The sequence below is a fragment of the Protomyctophum bolini genome (assembly GCF_963924005.1).
Source record: "Protomyctophum bolini genome assembly, chromosome: 8".
In the NCBI taxonomy this organism is placed as follows: Eukaryota; Metazoa; Chordata; class Actinopteri; order Myctophiformes; family Myctophidae; genus Protomyctophum; species Protomyctophum bolini.
Genome location: NC_137869.1, coordinates 32607745 through 32630244, shown reverse-complemented (window position 1 = coordinate 32630244; position 22500 = coordinate 32607745). Strand labels below are relative to the sequence as shown.

The window sequence follows — 22500 nt, the reverse complement described above, 5'->3', positions numbered from 1 at the left end:
GGCGTCACTTTCCTATGCAGATTTCTACCAGGGAGGGGAGGGGTGGGGGCTCAGATCGGTGAACCAATATTCTCCAGTGGTTGCCCCTCTAGACCAGAACGCAGGCTAGGCCAGGCTATGTAGTCACAAGCTCCTTTTCAGACGTTTCATTGCTTACATTTTTATAAACCATTAATTAAGCACTTTCACTTTAACAATGTATTTGCCTCTTCTGTGTGACACTGTAGCACGACATAAAACGTTTAAATATAGAGATACAAGGTTTCTGCCTGACAACAACAACGATATATTTGATTCGATTACTCAACCCATGGAGCCTTGAATTCATAGGGATTTTTTACCCGGCGGAGTCTCCATTGAGTCTCCGCCAGTCATCAAATTATTGGCTCAGTAATGCGACAAAACAAAAAAAATCTCAAGGATTCATGGGGTGTGTAATCGATAGAAAGTAAGTAATTATTTGGGTGAACTATCCCTTTAATCAGAGGAAGTTGGTAGTGGTACTGCCATCAACATGTGTCAACTAACTAGTAACTCTGCCACGGAGCAGTGCAGTTACATACACTGAACTGCAGGTGTCAGCAAAGCAATGTGCAGCAAACCTACCTTTATCGCCCTGATCCTGATGGCGGAGACAGAGGGAGCGAGAAAGAGAAAGAGAGAGGGGAAGAGGAGTGGGGCGGGGGGGTTACAAAGTATTAAACATCACAGGCTTTTTATAATACATGCAATCTAAGGTTATCTCACTGCTGTGTGTGTGTGTGTGTGTGTGTGTGTGTGTGTGTGTGATCATTTTTAATTAACAGCTATCTGGCGTGCTGAGTTGCTGATTCACACCATGTGATATTAAAGAAAGAGTGAGCAAACGTGAGAGAGAGACAGAGAGAGAGAGAGAATGTATGACTTATCTCTGACAGACAATGCATCTTTTTTTTATTTCACAAGATAGAATTACTCAAAGTGTTAATTTAACACAGCTCTGTTTACACCTTTATTTTATTCCTATTTATATTCCATATTATTTATATTTTATATTATTTGTACATACATTGTTTTATCTTGATTGTTTTGTTCCACTTTTGCTTTGGCAATGTAAACGTATGTTTTCTCATGCCAATAAAGCTCCATTTAATTGAATTGAATTGAATTGAGCGAGAGAGAGAGAGAGAGAGAGAGAGAGAGAGAGAGAGAGAGAGAGAGAGAGAGAAAGATAAGGAAAGAAAAAACAGAAAAAGAGAGAGCAAGTTGACAGCAGAGTAATTAATATCTATGACTGGCGTTAGCAGAGTATGAGTCATCATCCATCAGCGAGTGTTTTAGAAGTCAGATGTAAAGCTCATCAGGCCTTGTAGAATAGCTGAGCACAAACAGCAAGGCTGAACCTGATGAGCCTTGATGTGAAACGCCACGGCCTGTCAGCTCTGATTTCACACAGCGCGTCTGAAGAGGGGTAGTGACAGTCATGTCACATGTCTGTCTGTCACACAATGACATAAATGCTACAGGAACAGAAGAGAGAACTCCCGTCTCCCATCTTACAGTAGGTCGACGACCAATTTTTGGCTCAAGTACATTTCTATATTACAAAAGCTTAGAGCTTATTTTATCGATAACATTTTAGATTTAAATTAATAATTGACGTTAAAAAATACCCATCAAGAGATCTACGCTAATAAATTCAGATTTCTTATCGATTAATTAGATTATTCTGATGAACCACTTTTATTAATTTTATATATTGCTGTGCAAACAGAGCAAATGTACAAGCTCAGAACATACAGCATCACAAAGTGTTTTGAGTTTGTAGATGCTCTTTTGTGTCTTTTGAAATAGATATATATATTTTAAATAATCGGTTAAATTGATAATAGTTAACCTCAAATGGAGTTTATGTGGACATTTTTGGTTAAACACCAAACGCTGTGGTTTTTTGAACAGTGAGTCGGTTGTCAGGTTGCAACTCACCTCTTTGTCCCCAGACCTGGTCACTCTCACCGTCTTTAACCTTGCCCGCTCCTTCTTCTCTGCCCTGAGAGGCCGCAAAGACAGAAAGAAAAGGGGATAATGAGAGAAATGGTAGGGTAGATGGCAAAAACATGAACGGAAAATAAAAATAAAGAGTGAGAGAAGCCGAGAGGGAGAAGGTCAGATGACATTGCACCGCTAGCTAGGAGATTAAATATTACAGTGGAAAGGTGCGCTCAGTTGAGAACAACTCTCAGCCACAAGGCACACAAGCCCTTATAGCCTTGTATGTAGTGACATTTCTACCTGTAGCCACGAGAGTAGCGTGGCATGTGATTACCTGGTGTGCATCGTCTCTGTTGTCTGCCTCTCCATCTGACATAGTCTCTGTTATCTGCCTCTCCATCTGACATACACATTCATTGTCTACCTCTATCCATCTTTTGTCATTATAATTTCACTGTAAGCCACAGTCTGATTGTTATGTCTGCATCACGAGTAGGCATACATCGATATAACCTGGTGGCAATTTAAATTTATTTAATAAAAACATGTATCGCGATACATGTTTTAGTAGTATAAAAAATACATAATGTTAAAAAACATGATTTGTGATTTGTGGAAGAGAAATGATAAAAAAGGTTTCCTGTCATTTGCTACAAACAGTATTGTATTGGAAAAGAAAAATAAGACAATACTGGATTTAGAAAAGAGAAATAATAAAAAATAGATGTTTCAGTCATTGTCTGGAAAATAAGTTTGTGTTTAAAAACTTGTGAAAAATAGTATCGTGAACCTAATCGGACCTATCGTGATTCAAATCGGACGTATGGTGAGTTGAGTGAATCGTTAGATGCCTAATCACGAGTCAATCAAAATCCACTTTTATACAGAGATCCATAATGGCATGAAGAAGAGCTGTGATTAATCCCAGCTTGGCTTCTTTTTTCTTTACACATAATCAAACAAAGTCGCTTTTACATTCTGTCAATCAGGCGTGCACAACACTAAACTTGACTCAGGCCCACACACACCGGCCCTGGCTCTCATCATTACGTTTAATGTTGATTTTGTTGTTTGATAACGGGTGTTGAAAGATTAACTTTAAACTTCTGTGCCATTAAAGACTTGAATGTTCTCCCTGAGACTGGGGAGATCAAAAAAAGATCAAAATCGATTTATAACCAATAATAAGAAATTCTTCTGTAGACTCTCTTTGTATCTACAGGCTACATACAGCATCCATTCCTATCAGTTTATCTCTCCCCCTCTCTCTATATATATCCTCCAAAACATTCATTCATTCATTCACTCTTTCCAATTGTCATCTTTCCATCCCTCCCTCTCACCTCATCTCATTCTAACATGTCCCCTTCCTTGTCTTTCCATTGGCTTCTCACCCCCCGCCTCTCTATTTTCCAGGGCTCTAATACGTCACTGTTGCGCTCTCTCATCTCTCATCTTTCCCTGCCACCTCTTCACCTCTTTCAGCCCTGTCAGTAAACCGACAGCACTGTCAGTATGTCAGTATGACAAGTCACCTCCTCCTCCTCCTCCTCCTCCTCCTCCTCCTCCTCGCAGCCCTGAGACCTATTATCATCTGTCTGTCACCTCGTCTGCTTGACGGGGTGAAAAGGTGGGAGTTAACGGGAAGAGGGAGGGAGGAGATGGAGTGAGTGAGAGAGTGAGTGAGTGAGAGAGAGAGGAGGCGACGTGTCCCCGCCGTCCTAACAGGCTGGCCCGTAAACAAGATTAATTCTTCACCGCTTCGCTGATTAATTCACTGATTAATTCTTCCGCAGATGACTGCTCAGTGTGAGACGCGCGGCAGTCCGCAGAGTGCATAAATACATTAGGAATATCAGGGCTGGGTTCTCTTTGTAGGAAATTATGTAATGATGAGCTGAGATACACTGGTGTCCAGGTGTGCCGTGGGATTTTGTGATGAGCATAGACTACATTGCAATATATTAGAAAAAGTAGTTTTTTAATTTACTTTATCAGTACTTGGTCCCAATGCAAATTCTATGTCCGGAAAAAAATACTGGATGTACAGTATATTTTAACCACCCTATGTTGGGCATGCCGCAGATGAAATTTGTAATTAAAATGTTAACATTTTTCCACTATAAAAGCACATGTACTGCACAGTACATGAAGAGGCAGGGACCGTATTGATCTTTTGGTACTGCAGCAGGGCATATTAAGTTAAACCATTACCAAATGTAATAATAACCCTATAGTAATTGTGTTAAGCAGTTGAAATCACATTATCACATCTCCACGGCAACATGACTACAAGACAAAATAAAATCAATACATATATAAAACAATACAATAATACAGGGGAAATGGAACCAAACAGAGGAACAGATATAAAAAGCGTAGTGAACTCTGACCTCCTGCGGCTGGGTATGAGCCCGGCCTCGGCGTGGTGTGGAGGCGGGGGGCTGAGATGGCGGGCGGACCACCACTCCTCTTCACCAGCGCTGCTCACATGGAGGATGTCCCCGAAACGGAACACCAAGGCCTGGCCGGGGGCGCCGGAGTCCGACGGACTGACGTCATAGTCAAACAATGCTCTGCACACACACACACGCACACACACACACACACACACACACACACACACACACACACACACACACACACACACACACACACACACACACACACACACACACACACACACACACACACACACACACACACACACACACAGATGGTACAGTATTATAGATTTATGCATTTGTTTTGAAACTTCACTAAATATACTCTCTTGAGTTGCAGCAACTCGTTTTCAAGGGGGGCCATAGGGTACAACACACAGCATACAACAAAACAATACAGCAACAAAACAAACTACAAATACAGACATACCCAAAGGCTCTTCCCCATCACAAACCCACCGCAAACTCACTACATCAGTATACTCGTAACCCCAGAGTTTCATTGGAAAAATAAATAAATAAATGAAACGTTAATCAAGAAATAAGACATTCAATGGAAATAAACAAGTATGATGACAATAGGATAGTCTCAAGACAACACAAAAGAGCATTCAGAACAGCTAGATATAACATGAACTAGTAATGCATTCTTGAAAGCATCAAAGGGAGTAATTGATCTAAGAGACAAGGGCAGGCCGTTCCAGTCTGCTGGTGCTTTGAACTTAAAAGCACGCCTACCTACTGTATCTCTCTAGAGACTCTGGGAACAATAAAGTAAAGATGTTGAGTATGTCTTAGAGAATAAGCAGATGAGAATCGGTTCAAAAACAGTTTTAAGTATGGTGGGCGGCCCACCATGGACAGCTCTCGAACCTTTAGAGATACAGCGCTTTGAAAATCCTGTTATAATGGAGCTGGATTTAAAAATCCCATAGCCGGTGGGGACAGAGGCTCTCCATATTAACCGGAGCAATGCTAAAAGGTTGGCGCTTTCATATAAGTATACGGTTGTCTACGAACATACGCATAGATAGCACCAGTAGGTACCGTTAGCCTAGCTACGTTTATGTTTACGTGTGTGTGTGTGTGTGTGTGTGTGTGTGTGCATGCGTGCGTGCACACATCTGCACGTGTGGATTGTGCACACATTTGTTTGAGGTAATCTGTCTACATGACCACAGACTTCCTAACCAGTCCACAGGGGAAATACCTGGGAAAGTAGGCCAGTGTGTGTGTGTGTGTGTGTGTGTGTGTGTGTGTGCGCGCGCGTGCGCACGCACGCACGCACACACACACACACACACACACACACACACACACACACACACACACACATGTGTGAGTGTGCAGAGAAAGAGGGATAGAGACAGAGAAAGAGAGAGCAAGGAGGGGGGTGGGTGGAGAGAGAGAGAGAGGAACTAGAGCTGAAGTAACTGGCGTCCCCTAAAGTCCCAACAGCCTTCATCAATAAAACAGGCAGAAGAAGAAATACATAGAGAGGGAGGAGAGACACAAAGGCCTGGAACACTTTCCCTTATGCCGGTCTAGCTTCCATTATGCTGGATTACCTTCCCGCATGCAGATTACGTTCGTACTTCCTTAATCGCATTTACCTTGCATGGTTTTTAGCTGATGTGGGTTCACCTACACTACAGTATGTGTAACTATGCAGATTTTCACCTTTCTTTGTTGCACAAACTGGTCTAGTGAACTGCACCTGCTGCTACGTTTTTAACCCACCCCCAATGGCCCGCTATGTACTGTATGTACACATCTGCATATGATGCTAATGTTCTAAACATCAAGTACATCTGCTATTGCATATTATGCTGTTTAGATTATTTAGAAATGAAGACTTTCTCCCACGTCTTTACACCTGTAAACCTCTGCGGTGACATTATAAAGCTGATTCTGAAAGAGAGACATGGAGAAATGCCCATCCAGACAGAGGGAGAGATGTTTCAAAGTACTAGAGAGAGAGAGAGAGAGAGAGAGAGAGAGAGAGAGAGAGACACACACACACACACACACACACACACACACACACACACACACACACACACACACACACACACACACACACACACACACACACACACACACACACACACACACACACACACACACACACACACACACACAGAGAGAGTTGGACATATACTGAAAGGTATACAGGGACCAGGGAATGGCACATACTGCACAGTTAGTAAACCAGGAGAGGCATACTGTCCAGGTGTACCTTGGGATTTGGGGCGAGAGGGTGAGAATTGTGTGGTGAACAGGCTAAAATTGCCACCAGGCTCTGAAAAGACGGTCACCACGGATGACCGTCACTGCTGAAGGAATTCATTGCGTCAAATGTGGGAGAAATGTGGCTGAAAAATACGGCTGAGGAGAATAAGTGGTTTATCCTGGTGCAAAGAAACCAATTACCAAAACAAAAACTATGACGGTTCACACCAGCACCTGCTGGCTGGCAGGTGCTGCCAGCCAGCAGCACCTGCCATGTTTTCCATATTTCCAGCCAACTCCCACCCCATACTGTCAGGTAACAATGACAAATGTCCAGGTTCTAATCTATGTTCATCACATAGTCAGCATAGTCATTTGGTGCCCTGGGTGAGGGGAATCTGCTCTGTACGAGTTCATCCACCAGTCAAGCCTGCTAACAGACATGTCGGAATCATCTCATTACCCCAAATATTTGAATATATATTCTTTCAGAGAACGTATTGAACTCCAATCTTCGCTTCGATGGGGGTCTGCGGCCTAATACAGATACTTCTGGGGCTCCTTGACATGAAAAAGGCTGAGCACCACTGACATAGAAACCTTTATTTCTTCTCCTTCTTTAGAAACGTACATTCTTTCACATCAAGATGTAATAATGATCATAAGACTTATAACCCAAATATCTCCCAGACTCCCTCAAAGCCAGTCCCCAGCTAGAGTTAGGAGTTTGAATGAATGAAGAATTGTGTTCACAATGTAATTTAAATATAAATGTGAGGGAACTTTGTTTAACTCATTAAACTTTTTTGAATACTTATTATAATAAAATAAAAAAGGTCTGATCACCCTCCCCTGTGCCAATGTTGGCACCTGTGCCTAAGGTTGCTCTTGTTAAAATGATGCACAGGTAAAACATGGATGTTTTGGACAAATTACAATTATATCCTGCTTTACAGAGACATGAGAGAGACCTACAGACGGTGTGTGTGTGTGTGTGTGTGTGTGTGTGTGTGTGTGTGTGCGTGCATGCGTGCGTGCTTGCTTGCGTGCGTGCGTGCGTGCATGCGTACGTACGTGCGTGCGTACGTGGGAGCTGCTACTTACAAGGAGCTGTGCACTAACTGGCTGCCTGTGTGTTTATAGGTTTGCAGTCACACAGTGAAGACACCAGATCATTGTGGGGAAGCTTGGGTGGTGGATGCCATTAAGAGCCAACATTTACAGAAATAAACTGACTGGCAAACAACTAGCAGAGTGGGAGGAAAGTGCAACAATAACCTGAGCTATGGGATGGTGTACAAACACTGTACTTTAATGGAGTATTTCCGATTTCCAATACTTTTACTTATAGTTCTACTACATCTCATATCCAAATATTGTACTTTTAATCCACTACATTTATTTGAAATGTATCGTTACTTTGTAGATTTAGATTATTATTACAAAACATTAACCACGTCAGCCCTATATACATCTAATAGCAGATCTACAAGCTCACACTGATGTGACACATTGTGAGCTTGTAGCTCTGCTATATTGAAAAGATTTTAATACATTTGACAACTTGAAATAGGACATTCTAGAGTATTTCTACATTGCAGTATTGACACTTTTACTTGAGTAAAACATTTGAGAATTGTTCTACCACTGCTTGTCAGCCCTTCCTATTATACACCAGGATTATACAGCAGGTTGTCAGCAGGAGGCTGTCATAGTGTCATATTGTGAACCTAGTTAAGCCAGGTTTATACTGTTAAAGACCAAATTAAATTGCTTTTCACAACCATATTATGACATACAGTAATGAAACAGGGGCTGAGTGCTTCTAAGCCAATCACAGCGACGGGGGCGGGTCGTTTCCATGACTGAATCAGTGGATGTAGCAGGAGTTTGGCCGAAGTATACAGCTCAAGGAAATGACGTTGACACTTTACAAATCTGTTTACATTCTCCGTGTTGTACATTCCGCCGATACACTCTCTGCCTTAGGTTGTGACCAGGCTTTTCTTTTGGCAAGATGAGTAAGGGCCGATTCATACTTCTATTTTACCGCTGTTTCGGCGCTGTAGTGCCAAAAAGATTTCGGCTCGTCAGAAAATTTCAGTAGCACTGAAGAGCCGACTTTAGGACGGTACCCGCCCCCCCGAACCTCAAATGACGTCACATTGTAGGCTTAACAGAGCCGAACCGACTTTTATTCGGCTCTCAAATAGTATGAATCGACCCCCATGGCTGGTAGGGGGTAGAGATTGGGTTGGGTATGTCATATCCCGAACGGTATGTGTACAGGTATTATTTCCCGCTTTCATGTTGATTGCATGGTTTGATAATAAACAGATGAATGGTTATCCTCTGTTAGCTCACAATGTGTCGCTTCAGTGTGAGCTTGTAGATCTGCTAGATGTATATAGGGCTAACGTGCTTAATGTTTAGTAATAATAATAACCTAAATCTACAAAGTAACTATAGTAACTATACGTTTCAAATAAATGTAGTGGATTAGAAAGTACAATATTTGGATGTGAGATGTAGTGGAGTAGAAGTAAAAGTATTGGAAATCGGAAATACTCCATTAAAGTACAAATATATCAAAAAGTGATTAGTTACTTTCCACCACAGCTGCTCAAGGCTCCTCATTATGTGTTTTACACCATAGCTCAGGTTATTGTTGCACTTTCCTCCCACTCTGCTAGTTGATTGGCCAGTTTAGTTTATTTCTATAAATACTGGATCTTAATGGCATCCGCCACCCAAGCTTCTCCACAATGATCTGGTGTCTTCTAAAGTACAACACAGTTAAACAAACATTACACACTGCATTCATGTCTGGTAACATATAGTGGCAGTTAGGGGTGCACCGATGTGGAAGTTCTTGGCTGATACCGATGTTAAAAATAATAATCTAGCCGATAGCCGATACCGATGCCTATGATTGTATGTATACCGTATTTTTCCAAATAGTAGCCCGGGCTGTTAATATGCTAAATCGATTTGGACCCCGGGCGTTTATAAGGAGGCTGCTATTTGCAGTAGGCCGTTATTTATTTTTGCACCGGTCTGCACCGGGCCATTATTTGGTTACAGTTCCTGTCGAGCATGTTATTTTAAAGGTTGTACACATCAGTGAAATTAACCGCTGGGAAAATCCCTAATTGAGAGAGTACAGGCCTAACAAGCCACCACAGGCTGCATGGATAACAGGGCTTAGTGCTTACCCTACCATCTCTCTCCTTTCTCAAGTGGACCTCTTTGATAAAGGCATATAAAACATGACTTATACACCCAATGAAAATATACACAGAGTATGGCACAAGTTAAATCTCAACGGGCCATTGTGCTGAGGACTGTGGTGGCTGTGTTTTACCTATACTTGTGAGGACCTCTGCTTGGATTCTGAGTATGGCACGAATGATTATTTTGGGGATGTGAAGGACTTTGACCGAGTTGACGCACCACCCAACGCCCAGTATTGTATTTGTTATTTGGCCCAAAATGATTTATATATAATCCGTTAATCATACAATCAAAGACCGTTGATCGTTACTGGTGTTAATTACCTCTCTCCGTACAAGGGTGTATTACCGGATTTGCCTGCAGAGCAGACCATTGGCCATTACCATCGGTGAAAGTCAAGTTTTTTACCGAATATCAAAGGCAAATATCGGCCCCTACCGATTGTCGGCCGATACATCGGTGCACCTCCAGTGGCAGTGAATCTGCAATGAATGTGGCAGGCACAGTGGGCTTCCCTCACTTCACACAAGTGTGATTTTTAAGTATGATAGGGGACATTTTGTCAGTATCCGTCCTATATGTCCCTTAAAATGATGTTAAAACTTGGTAGAACATTGTATAGCAAATCTAAGTCTCAGGATCGGACTTTCAGCACATGAAGGAACAACGCAGCCTAATCTTTACTAAGGTTAAATGGCTGCACTTCTGTGATAATACCCAGATGATCTGACGAAGGACAACCGGGTTGTTGTGTTCATGCAAAGGCATCAATTTGACTCCAGCTGTTTTGATCACAAGGCTAGAAGCCTTGGGATTTGAAACCATAGAAAGTTGACGACATTTGAACGTACAAACAACGTGTTCATTTAATTTCCGTAACAGACCAGGGCACCGAGTGCTGCGCTACGAGCTTGTAGATCTGCAAAGAAAATGTATATATATTTTTTATCCCATGATTTTGTAACCCATTTTTCACCCCTGTGTCAATTATCTAATGTGATCCTGGACTCTACAGTCTACACACCCTCCGCCAACCTAGTCCCCATATTTCGGGGACATGGGGAGAGCAACGGACTTGAACTCATGCTTCCTTCATGCCTGAGTGTCCAAGTTGCTCCTTTACACGTGGCAGGGGGGAGTTTCCCTGGTTGGACGTAGTGCATGGAAGGAATATATAAGGAAAATATCTTTGAAGATAATCTTTCAGAGCGAACGTTTTAAACTCAAATCTTTGCTTCTGGGGGATCCCTGGAACAACATACTTTCAAATGGGGGTCGGCGGCCAATCACATATATTTTTGGGGGTCATTGACATGAAAATGTTTGAGAACCGCTGACATAGAAACATGGGTTTTTCATGAAAACTGTCATGATTTAGAAGACATTTGTAGAATCTGGTGTCAGGTCTAAATGGGTTAGGTGTGTACGCCTGGCGTCAGAGTGGACGTCAAAGACGTTGGTGTGCCTTGCCATTCGGTGAGGTCACATTGGTTGAAACTATTAGTGGCTGCAGTAAGCGGCTCATTCTGCCCGTAGAAATCAATAGTTAATAAGAGAAGTGGGTTTCATCAAGCCGGTCTCTCATACCACTGGATCGTCACGCCCGGGCCTGAACTGACACACCATCAATATTTGAAAAGGGGACTCTTTCTTTTTGTTCTTCATAGAGAATTCTGAAGCTATACATAGGTCAGGATTCAGGAGCAGGACCAGAAGGCTGGATCTTAAAAAAGAGAGAGGGGAACTAAAGTGATTCACAGAACGGTCAACAAAACAGGAAATCGGCAAGGACAAAAAAGAGAGGAAAAATGTGTGTGTGTGTGTGTGTGTGTGTGTGTGCGCGTGCGTGCGTGAGAGAGAGATTCTGTGATGGTAGATCTGACAACTGCTTTTTCAGTTTTTCTGCTCCTTTTTAAGCCAAGTAGGGCACGCACGCACGCATGCCTGTACACACACACACACACACACACACACACACACACACACACACACACACACACACACACACACACACACACACACACACACACACACACACACACACACACACACACACACACACACACACACACAATGTAAGATGGGTGCAGGTGAGATAAGACCTTATAATAGGTCTGCCACAGGCACACTGAAGGGCAATCTGCCACCATGTCCACTGTGAATGCGTGTGCGTGTCTGCGTGCGCGAGAGTGTGAATGTGCATCCAGTAGACATGGTGTCAGTAAAAGTGCTGATGTAGCAGGTAGAGACAGATAAGTAAACCTGATACGCTACGACCAGGGACCTCACAGCTTCTCAGGCTGCCATATTTAGTGAACGTGTGTGTGTGCGTGCACGTGTGCGTGTGTGTGTGTGTGTGTGTGTGTGTGTGTGTGTGTGTGTGTGTTTGTGTTTGTGTGTCAGGTCTTACCTGACATATAGCGTGCGTTTCTGTGTGGAGCGTAGAGATGCAGAGCTGGAGCTGACACTGCTAGTCATCATCTGTTCCCTCAGGTCGTGTATCTTCGCCTCAAAGCGGCTGTATTCTGAGCACACATGCAGAAAGAGATAGTGTTAGCTTCATTTCATAAGCAGGGCAAACCCAGCTTAAGGTACATGAGAACTTGAGGATATAGCAAGACAATTTAGGCATTTGGCTGACAGACGCTCGAGCGACTTACAATAAGCAAGGTAATCGCATTCATCAAATGCAGAGAAACAGTGTAGTGTAGTGCCTCAGTAAACTAGGACCGCATTTAACCAAGAAGTTTAAAGTCTAAAACAATTATGCTATCAAAGCATAATCTGTACATTGAAACAATGGAACAATGAAGTAAACAATGAATTTAGCATCTATATAAATAATGTGAACACACACACACACACACACACACACACACACACACACACACACACACACACACACACACACACACACACAAACAGACAAACATTTTCCTCTCATTGTTCTGCTAAAAAATGTGCTATACAATTAAAACATTTTTAACATTGTGGTCAAGAAAAACAAGCCTATAAGTAACAAAAACATGTCCAAGGTAACATGTGTTGGATCCATAGACTGTAAAAAATATGGACAAAGCGTTCCCCGGGTCTAACATGAACGTAAAATGAAGCCTGTCAGTCCTTGCAATGGAAGTCGCCATCTTTCTAGATCCGTTTGGGCCCAGCTGGCCCATTGGCTGGCCCAGACAACGAGGCGGGACTTCCCCCCTTCTTCTTCTGGTTTTTATTTTGACTCGAGTGGGTGGGGGATCCCGTTCATAGACTGTAACGGTAGCCACGCCCCTCAGAACATGCGCGACTTCATGGTAATTTTTTTTATAAATGGGACCATCATTAGAAATGAGACTTTAAACTAGTGACTGGAAGCAAAAAGTATTCATGACCATGTTTATTAAGGTAATACAGTCTAGGTGAAGTTGGGCCCAAATACATGGACTTCTATGGGGCTATGGTTTTTTTTGAGCCCAATGAGAGCGCCACAACAGGCCATTATATGAGGCCATTTCATTTCCTTAGTGGCTTCACAAAAAATCTGTCTGACTGCCCCCCTGGTTGGATCGCATGATTTATACTTTGTTGAACACGGGTGTGGCACCAAAGATAGCCAATCTACACAGACAGACACACATGCTCACGTAAATAGTAAATACACACACTTGTGTACACTAGGGACACAGCAACTGAGTCTGTTCCTGCTTCCTAAGCAAGCAGATCACACACACCTGCAGGCACATGCACGCACGCAACCACACACGCACGTACGCAGCCACACACGCACGTACGCACGCACGCACGCACCCACAGAATGGAACTTGAATACAGCCCTGGACAGACAGAGTTATGTTCTTGCATGACATGACATCCCATTGGCTGATGAAATTCAATATTTATAAATCCATGCATAGTCTGCTGAAATAAGCCCCGTCAGTCTCCTGGTTGTAATGGACATTGATTAATGTATCACCGTTTTAATTTTCATAATGTAAATTACTTCTATAATTTGGATTAGTAATCTGACCGCTCGCGCAGCATTTATGACCATTCCCACTCGCACCCACAATGGCAGACCGCCCGCAGTTCATTTCTGACTGACCAAATGTTAAGTGTTGTTTAGTCACGCACAATCTTGCAATGTTACTTTCTAGTCCCACATGATCTCACAATATTTCCATTGAGACACAAAAACATTACAAACAGAAACAGAGAGAGAGAGAGAGAGAGAGAGAGAGAGAAAGAGAGATGGCCATTACAGCACCATGGACAGCGACACAGTGGGCTTGGCTGGACTTACTGCTTGACAGTAGCCCATAGGTTATTACATAGATGCCTCATGCACACCTGTTGGGAACAACGTTCCGAAATGACGTTCTCCTCTGCATTTAGCCATAAGAAAATGCATTCATAACAAGCTAAAGTAAAGCACGGCCACACATGCAGCAGTTACACTACCTCTGGTATATTACAGGAATAGGTGCAGGTTTTGGTGGGAGAGTCACCATTCCCGTCAACAGGCGTTTAAAACCACCCGCTCCGGCAACATGTGCATTGAGCCCCACGGGATCAATATGTCAATGCAGGGTTCTACTGCCCAGTGTTGAGTAGATAGGACACCTATTGGTTGTTCTACTCCCCAGTGTTGAGTAGATAGGACACCTATTGGTTGTTCTACTGCCCAGTGTTGAGTAGATAGGACACCTATTGGTTGTTCTACTGCCCAGTGTTGAGTAGATAGGACACCTATTGGTTGTTCTACTGCCCAGTGTTGAGTAGATAGGACACCTATTGGTTGTTCTACTGCCCAGTGTTGAGTAGATAGGACACCTATTGGTTGTTCTACTGCCCAGTGTTGAGTAGATAGGACACCTATTGGTTGTTCTACTCCCCAGTGTTGAGTAGATAGGACACCTATTGGTTGACAAGCAGCACTGCAGGAAGCTCATAACCACAATGGCTGCCCTGGCCAAGTGGCCATGCCTCTGGGATGAGAGGTAGACGTTTGGTCTCTCACACGGGATTGGGGACAAGGGTTCAGATCTCATACGAGACGGGGGACAAGGGTTCAGATCTCACACGGGATGGGGGACAAGGGTTCAGATCTCACACGAGACGGGGGACAAGGGTTCAGATCTCACACGGGATGGGGGACAAGGGTTCAGATCTCACACGAGACGGGGGACAAGGGTTCAGATCACACACGAGACGGGGGACAAGGGTTCAGATCACACACGAGACGGGGGACAAGGGTTCAGATCTCACACGAGACGGGGGACAAGGGTTCAGATCTCACACGAGACGGGGGACAAGGGTTCAGATCTCACACGAGATGGGGGACAAGGGTTCAGATCTCACACGAGACGGGGGACAAGGGTTCAGATCCAGGGTGGGACACAGAAGTTACAGATTGCAGGATTAAACCATGGCAAGCCATTCAAAAAGAACTCTGTCTCTCTCACACACACACACACACACACACACACACACACACACACACACACACGCACGCACGCACACACACACACACACACACACACACACACACACACACACACACACACACACACACACACACACACACACACAGTTTGTGTGCTGTGTGTGTCCCTGAGCCATTACTGTAGAAGACAGAATCTAATTAAGCTTGAGTAATTCAATCGTACTGTAGCTACAGTACATGCAGGCACACAAGCGCACGCACACACTTGCATGCACATACACACTCTGCAGATTCAATCTCTTCTCTCTCTCCCTCTCTTTCTCTGTGCTAACTAGCCCCTTTCCATAATGCTGACAACAAATGACACAGAAAAATAACAATCTCAGCTCTGATTTACATAAAAATGGATGAGCTATAAAATAAATCGTATACAGAGACAGGCAAAAAAGTGATTGTAAGAGATCAAAGCAGGACTGATGAACATTTCTTCAAATCACCTTAAACTAACAATTTCAAAATGTTCTCTCTCAGGCATCATGTACGTCATATGCACACATTCACCGTTACACGCACGCATGACGCACACACAGTCACACACATACAAACTCAAACAAACCACAGAGCAATGTGGTTAACAGTCTCACTCTGATCAGTGTTCTTCTCTTTTGCATTACAAATCTATCGACCAAAGACAGTAACAGAGCTGAGCCAATGGTACGAATCTAACACAGTGCTTTACTCAAACACATCTTCTGCAATAAGGTAAACTGGAAATAAAGTCAAGAAGTAAATTCCCAAAGACCAAACAACATCTTTCTTTCTCAGTGAGCCAGAGGCACCATTAGCAAAGAATCCACAGTCATATCGGTGATCATAAGGAGACACTTTTAGACCCACGGTTCTAATGCTACAGCGCACGCACGCACATGCGCACGCACATGCGCGCACACACACACACACACACACACACACACACACACACACACACACACACACACACACACACACACACACACACACACACACACACACACACACACACACACACACACACACACACACACACACACACACACACACACACACACACACACACTGAAAGTCTGAGCAGAAATAAAAAACAAAATCAGTGTCAGCAATATAATTATGTCGGGTCGAAATCTCATTATGTCCAAAACTGTTACGTTTCAGGATCCAAATATAAAAAATATTACAAATAGCTGATCTACAAGCTCAAGCCTGTAAATCGGCTATTTTTGCTACTTTTGTGTAGCACTGTGACAAATTAGAACATCAATTTAGGGCAAAATAAAACAACATAAAAAGTTAAAATATGGAAATAAGAAGCTTTTTCCCGACAGCAATGATTATGCTAATTCACTTCTATTCTGGTGCAACGTGGTTTCCAAACCGTGATAAATCACAAAACCAACAGACCACTGCATGGAGGCAGGACTTCATGAGTGAATTAGTTCACTTCATCTAAACTAACAGCTTGTTTCTGGAACATTCGTCATCAAACTGGACAAAGAACAGATGCAAGACGTTAGCTAACTCACTGTACTCACGTACGTACCTGTGGACCCAACCTGTGTATGAATCTCCGTCCGCCTATCCGTCCGTCCGTCTGTCTACCACATATTCCATAAGATTCTCAGGTCAATGAGTGCGTGCTCACGCAGCTTTTGGTCGCGTGCAAGTGGTCTTGCGTATTATTGAGAGAAAGCAAGCATGTGTGTGCATGAGTGCATGAGTGTGTGCATGAGTGTGTGTGTGTGTGTGAGTAGTAGTGATAGAGATACCTCTAATGCCAGTTCCACGTTGGATCCAGTGCGCGCACATGTGTGTATGTGTGTGTGTGCATGTGTGCAGCATGCACGAGTGATGTGTATGTAGTCTGTATGTGAGTGTGTAGGAAAGAGTGAACGCAACTTAGAGAGAATATATGTGTGTATGCGTGTGAGTGTGTGTATGTGCGCGCGTGTAAAGTCGGTCCAGTGCTGCTCAGCTGCCACGGAAACAACAGATGCTAATTCTCTCTCACACATTCCACCTCGCTCTCTCAATATTTCTCTCTCTCGCTCTCTCTCTCTCTCCCTCTCTCGTTCAGTGATGCGTTCATTCGCCCCTCCCCCTTTGACAGCAGCTTGCTCTAGGGTGGAGGCACGTCCGTGCGCACCACACACACACACACACACACACACACACACACACACACACACACACACACACACACACACACACACACACACACACACACACACACACACACACACACACACACACACACAGTATCCTCAGGTTAGTCATGCAAAAGGTTGAGTCTCTGCCAGGCTCTCCTGCCCCATTTTGGCCCATAGACCTTGCCAACACTCACACAAGCATCCACATATGGCAGGGCATGACCAGGTTTTGGAATCAAATATTCTCACATTTGTGGAGCTTAATGCCAACCCCCAAAACAAAACAAAAACCACAAGATGACATAGCCCCACACGTGACTTCCTCACTTCAAAAGAAGAAGAAACATGTACACGCACACATTTCCCTTTCATATACTGTGGGTATAATAATGTTGATTAGGGATGCATTGTGCTTTGTTACTATGGTTAGGGCCACGGGCAAATTCTCCATCAACCTTTGATGGTGTTTGGGTGATGATCAGATCTGGGGTTGGGTGCATTTACACCTGGGCTACATGTGTTCAACTCTATTCTGATCCAGTCAACAAGAACAACCAGTTTATTTTTGGGAGAAAAGAGGAGGGGAAGTAGAGAGTAAGAAAGAACGATAATAGTAGATAGAAGGAGAAGAAAAAGACAGAAATAGGCGTGAGAAAGAGAAAGAAATAGAGAGAATACAAAGAGGAGAGGCAAAGCAAAGGGGGAGGGGTGATGATGGAGATAAATGGCTCTGAGGCTCATATATCCTTCCCCTCTCCTTCCACACTCTTCTCTCGCGGCCTTCCTTCTTCCCTCTCTCATTTTATATCTCCACGCTTATTCTCTCCTTCCGCTTTCCTATAGCCTTGCCTATCTTGTCTCCTTTTATCTCTAATCCTTTCATCCCATTCGTCCACTTCCCCTTGTCACCGTTCTGCCCTCTCTCTCTCTCTCTCTCTCTCTGTCCCTCTCCTCTCCTCCCTAGAGGAAACTGTTCCTTCTCTCTCCTCTCCTCTCCTCTCCTCTATAGAGGAAGCTGTTCCTTCTCTCTCCTCTCCTCCCTAGAGGAAACTGTTCCTTCTCTCTCCTTCTCCTCTCCTCCCTAGAGGAAGCTGTTCCTTCTCTCTCCTCTCCTCTATAGAGGAAACTGTTCCTTCTCTCTCCTCTCCTCTCCTCCCTAGAGGAAGCTGTTCCTTCTCTCTCCTCTCCTCTATAGAGGAAACTGTTCCTTCTCTCTCCTCTCCTCCCTAGAGGAAGCTGTTCCTTCTCTCTCCTCTCCTCTCCTCCCTAGAAGAAGCTGTTCCTTCTCTCTCCTCTCCTCCCTAGAGGAAACTGTTCCTTCTCTCTCCCTCTCCTCTCCTCCCTAGAGGAAGCTGTTCCTTCTCTCTCCTCTCCTCTATAGAGGAAACTGTTCCTTCTCTCTCCTCTCCTCTATAGAGGAAACTGTTCCTTCTCTCTCCTCTCCTCCCTAGAGGAAGCTGTTCCTTCTCTCTCCTCTCCTCCCTAGAGGAAGCTGTTCCTTCCCTCTCCTCTCCTCCATAGAGGAAACTGTTCCTTCTCTCTCCTCTCCTCTATAGAGGAAACTGTTCCTTCTCTCTCCTCTCCTCCCTAGAGGAAGCTGTTCCTTCTCTCTCCTCTCCTCCATAGAGGAAACTGTTCCTTCTCTCTCCTCTCCTCTCCTCCCTAGAGGAAGCTGTTCCTTCTCTCTCCTCTCCTCTCTTCCCTAGAGGAAGCTGTTCCTTCTCTCTCCTCTCCTCTATAGAGGAAACTGTTCCTTCTCTCTCCTCTCCTCCCGAGAGGAAGCTACTCCTCCAGCAGTAAGCAGGCATATCACAGCATTGTCGAGCTGTAGAAAAGTAAGGAAACCACAAGAGGCAGTCCAGCCTTCATCTTGGCACTATAGTAGGCTAGTTATTAGCACGAAATGTGGAAACCCATTGTACATTATTATTATAATTCTCCTGATGTTAGAGATCACGACAGGCAAGAGATCCCTATTGTAAAATCTCCAGATGAACTCTGGTGGAAGACCCAGATTGAGCCTGAAAGGAGGATATATGTAAGGGGGAGCCCAGATGTAGACACAAGGAGAATTCCCAGAAGAAAAGACACGATTATTAGCCATGAAGTAGTAATTAAAGACTATAAGATCTCTCAGCGATAAAGTAAATTGTAGTCCTTTTAATCATAAGGTTAATCTCACACGGAAATACCAAAGATTGAAAGCTAATGGGAAAACCAACAATCAGATGATCAGGAGAACATGGTGCGAGGATTTAAAGAGACAAGGAGGTTACATCACCTTAACAACTGTATAATGTTCTGCAACATAATATAATATAATATAAGCAAAACACACAATCTTCCTGCAGCACGGAAGATGCGTTATTTTTTGAACTTCTGTTTGAAAAATCTAGACAAAAATAGTCCCTTGGAGAAAATACTTATTTATAAAGAAATTCAATTGTCCAGGACTTATTTACCACACTGTTTTGTTATTCTAAATTAAGTTCTGAAGAATTATAATGACTTTAGATAAAGCTGTGATAGACCAGGTGCTTTAATTGGCTCTATGAAAGGGCATTCATGAGCTCATTTCATGTCAAAAGAGTAAGCGGCCCTAAGGAGTTGTAATTCTGATGAAAGCCTTTTGGCATACAAGTTCAAACTTCCTGGAAACATTATCAGTTACCAGGCAACAGAAGAAAAAAACATGCCTGCAGTGATACAACTCAGTCGATGTAAGTCACTGGTCTAAAAATAGCTCCCAGCTCTCCTCATCTATAATTGAAATCATACAGCATGCTAATCGATATGGTTATTGATCAAATGATCTGGTTCCAGGAGAGGAGACAAAAGGAGAGGAGATGAGACGAGAGTAAAAGAAAGAAAGATAGAAAGAAAGAAAGAAAGAAAGAACACACGCACGCACCAAATTAAATTCATCCTCTCAACATCACAAGGCACTGTCCCTCTGAAATAAGACCAGAATATTTAACACCAACGTCAAGTCAGTTCTTCTCTATGGATCAGTGACATGGAGAGTGACAAATAATACCACCAACAAACTCCAGACTGTCAACAGATGCCTAAGACGCATTCCTGAGGTGGCCCGATAAAATATCAAATGTCTGCAGCCAAACCAACCAAAACTCCATCAGCCAGGATGTGAAGAAGTGAAAGTGGGTGTGGATTGGACATACCCTCCGAAAACCTACTGACAACATCACTAGGCAAGCACTTGACTGGAATCCACAGGGTAAAAGACAAGTGGGAAGGCCAAAACAGACATGGAGAAGATCAGTGGAGTGAGGCAAAGACGACCGGACTATCGTGGGCCCAGTTGAAGAAAACTGCTCAAAACAGAGACCGATCATGGCGGGGGTGATTGCGGCCTTATGCTCCACCTAGGAGCCTACAGGAATAAGTCAAGTAAGGCAAGTCTCAACATCACCTAATTATTATCGCTGACAGCTTTAAACACACAGGTCTGCTGTAATGTGCGTGTTGGTATGACCTGTTGGCATGACCAGTCAAATATCAGGAGACTTAAGGGCCCTATTTTCCCCATGCTATAGACAGGCATGCAAACAGGTGTGCAAAGCCGCACAAAGCCCGTGGCGCAAAATGTTTGAGGATTTAAGGGCTACCAAATCGATTTTGGGGGGTCGTGGGGGACACAAAGGTAGGGCAGTATAGTACCAGTACAGGTAGGGCTCTATTTTCGTCCATTTTTGTTTATCCCATAAACATCTTTGCCTATTTATACGGGAAAAGCGTCAAAAGGCTTAATAACTCATTGACTACCACCTAGTGGTGGTGCGCCATGTATAGTAAGTGAACGGGAGGAGCCTTATGTTGAAAGGGCCTTTGGCCGGAAACCGCCGAGTCAAGTAAAATCCGCACTTTAACATGTCCCTTGTCATATACACCCAAAACATACTTTTTTCGGAAATGAAAACCAGTGTTACACAGGGAAACTGGACACAGCTAGCACCCAAATTAATTAATTGATTGAGGCGTCCTTAGTGGCAACGGGTACATTAAAGAATATATGTATATGTACATGCACATGTTGTTGCTATAGGCCTTGCTGCTCTGTGCCATGATTGGCTACCGTGAGAGGAGGGTTGATATAAATAAGATGAGGGGATCGCGCCACACACACACTCAGCACGCACCCTCATAAACCACGGTCAACTTGGCTGGAAGTGACTGCATGAAACACAGGAAGTACTGCTGGGCAATGCCTGCTATCACCACAGGAACATGACAAACATAGAACTCACACACACAGACACACACCTCAGCGTGGACAGACGGTCCTATATGAGCTCAATCACCAGTCACTAATGTGGTCTGTAGGAGAGTCACGACTCAGGGCACACACAACACACACTCACGTGTGCATGCACGTACGCACGCACCTGCACGCACACACACACGCACACACGCACACACACACACACACACACACACACACACACACACACACACACACACACACACGCACACACACCCCCTCTTGCTACAATAGCTGCTGTAGCATTTGTCAACCAGGAAAAAACAACCATAATGCTTCTACAAATGGAGAAACTCGATATTTGCTACTGCAGGTCGCAGTTAACTACGTAATCGTGCATTTCCCGTCAGTTGTTTGTTTGGTTGGTTGGTCAACCCAGGCATGACCATAGACATCACGTGATGTCATCAATATTAAGCCCATATATGGAGATCCCTGATGTCATCAATATTGGCCAGCAACTCTCAGTCAAATCTGGTCACATAATATGGAGCTGACTTCTGACATTCCATATATTGATCCTTCCTCATCCATCCTTCCTCTTCGATGTCTCCCTTTTGACTGATACCTGTCCATTCAAACTCTAGACGGGCCTGCCCCAAAGTCATTAGTGCAGCCCGCCCGGCGAACACTAGTTCTCAACAGGCCGGAAAATTAAGGCCCGCCCTACCTGGGCCGTCATCAAACCCTGTAAAAGACACTGCCCCCACAACCAAC

The 22500-nt window shown here is 43.8% G+C and overlaps 1 protein-coding gene across 3 annotated transcripts in view; it reads right to left on the bottom strand.

The window, feature by feature from the left end:
- LOC308319970 (disks large homolog 1-like) overlaps window positions 1-22500 on the bottom strand; it is a 128321-nt gene that overhangs the window by 9554 nt on the left and 96267 nt on the right. For all 3 annotated transcript variants that reach the window (XM_080770215.1, XM_080770216.1, XM_080770217.1), the window contains 4 exons: window positions 12292-12406; window positions 4365-4547; window positions 1966-2029; window positions 607-622 (listed from right to left, as the gene is read on the bottom strand). In XM_080770215.1, coding sequence (XP_080626341.1) covers window positions 607-622; window positions 1966-2029; window positions 4365-4547; window positions 12292-12406 — 378 coding nt within the window. The remainder of the gene's footprint in view (window positions 1-606; window positions 623-1965; window positions 2030-4364; window positions 4548-12291; window positions 12407-22500) is intronic.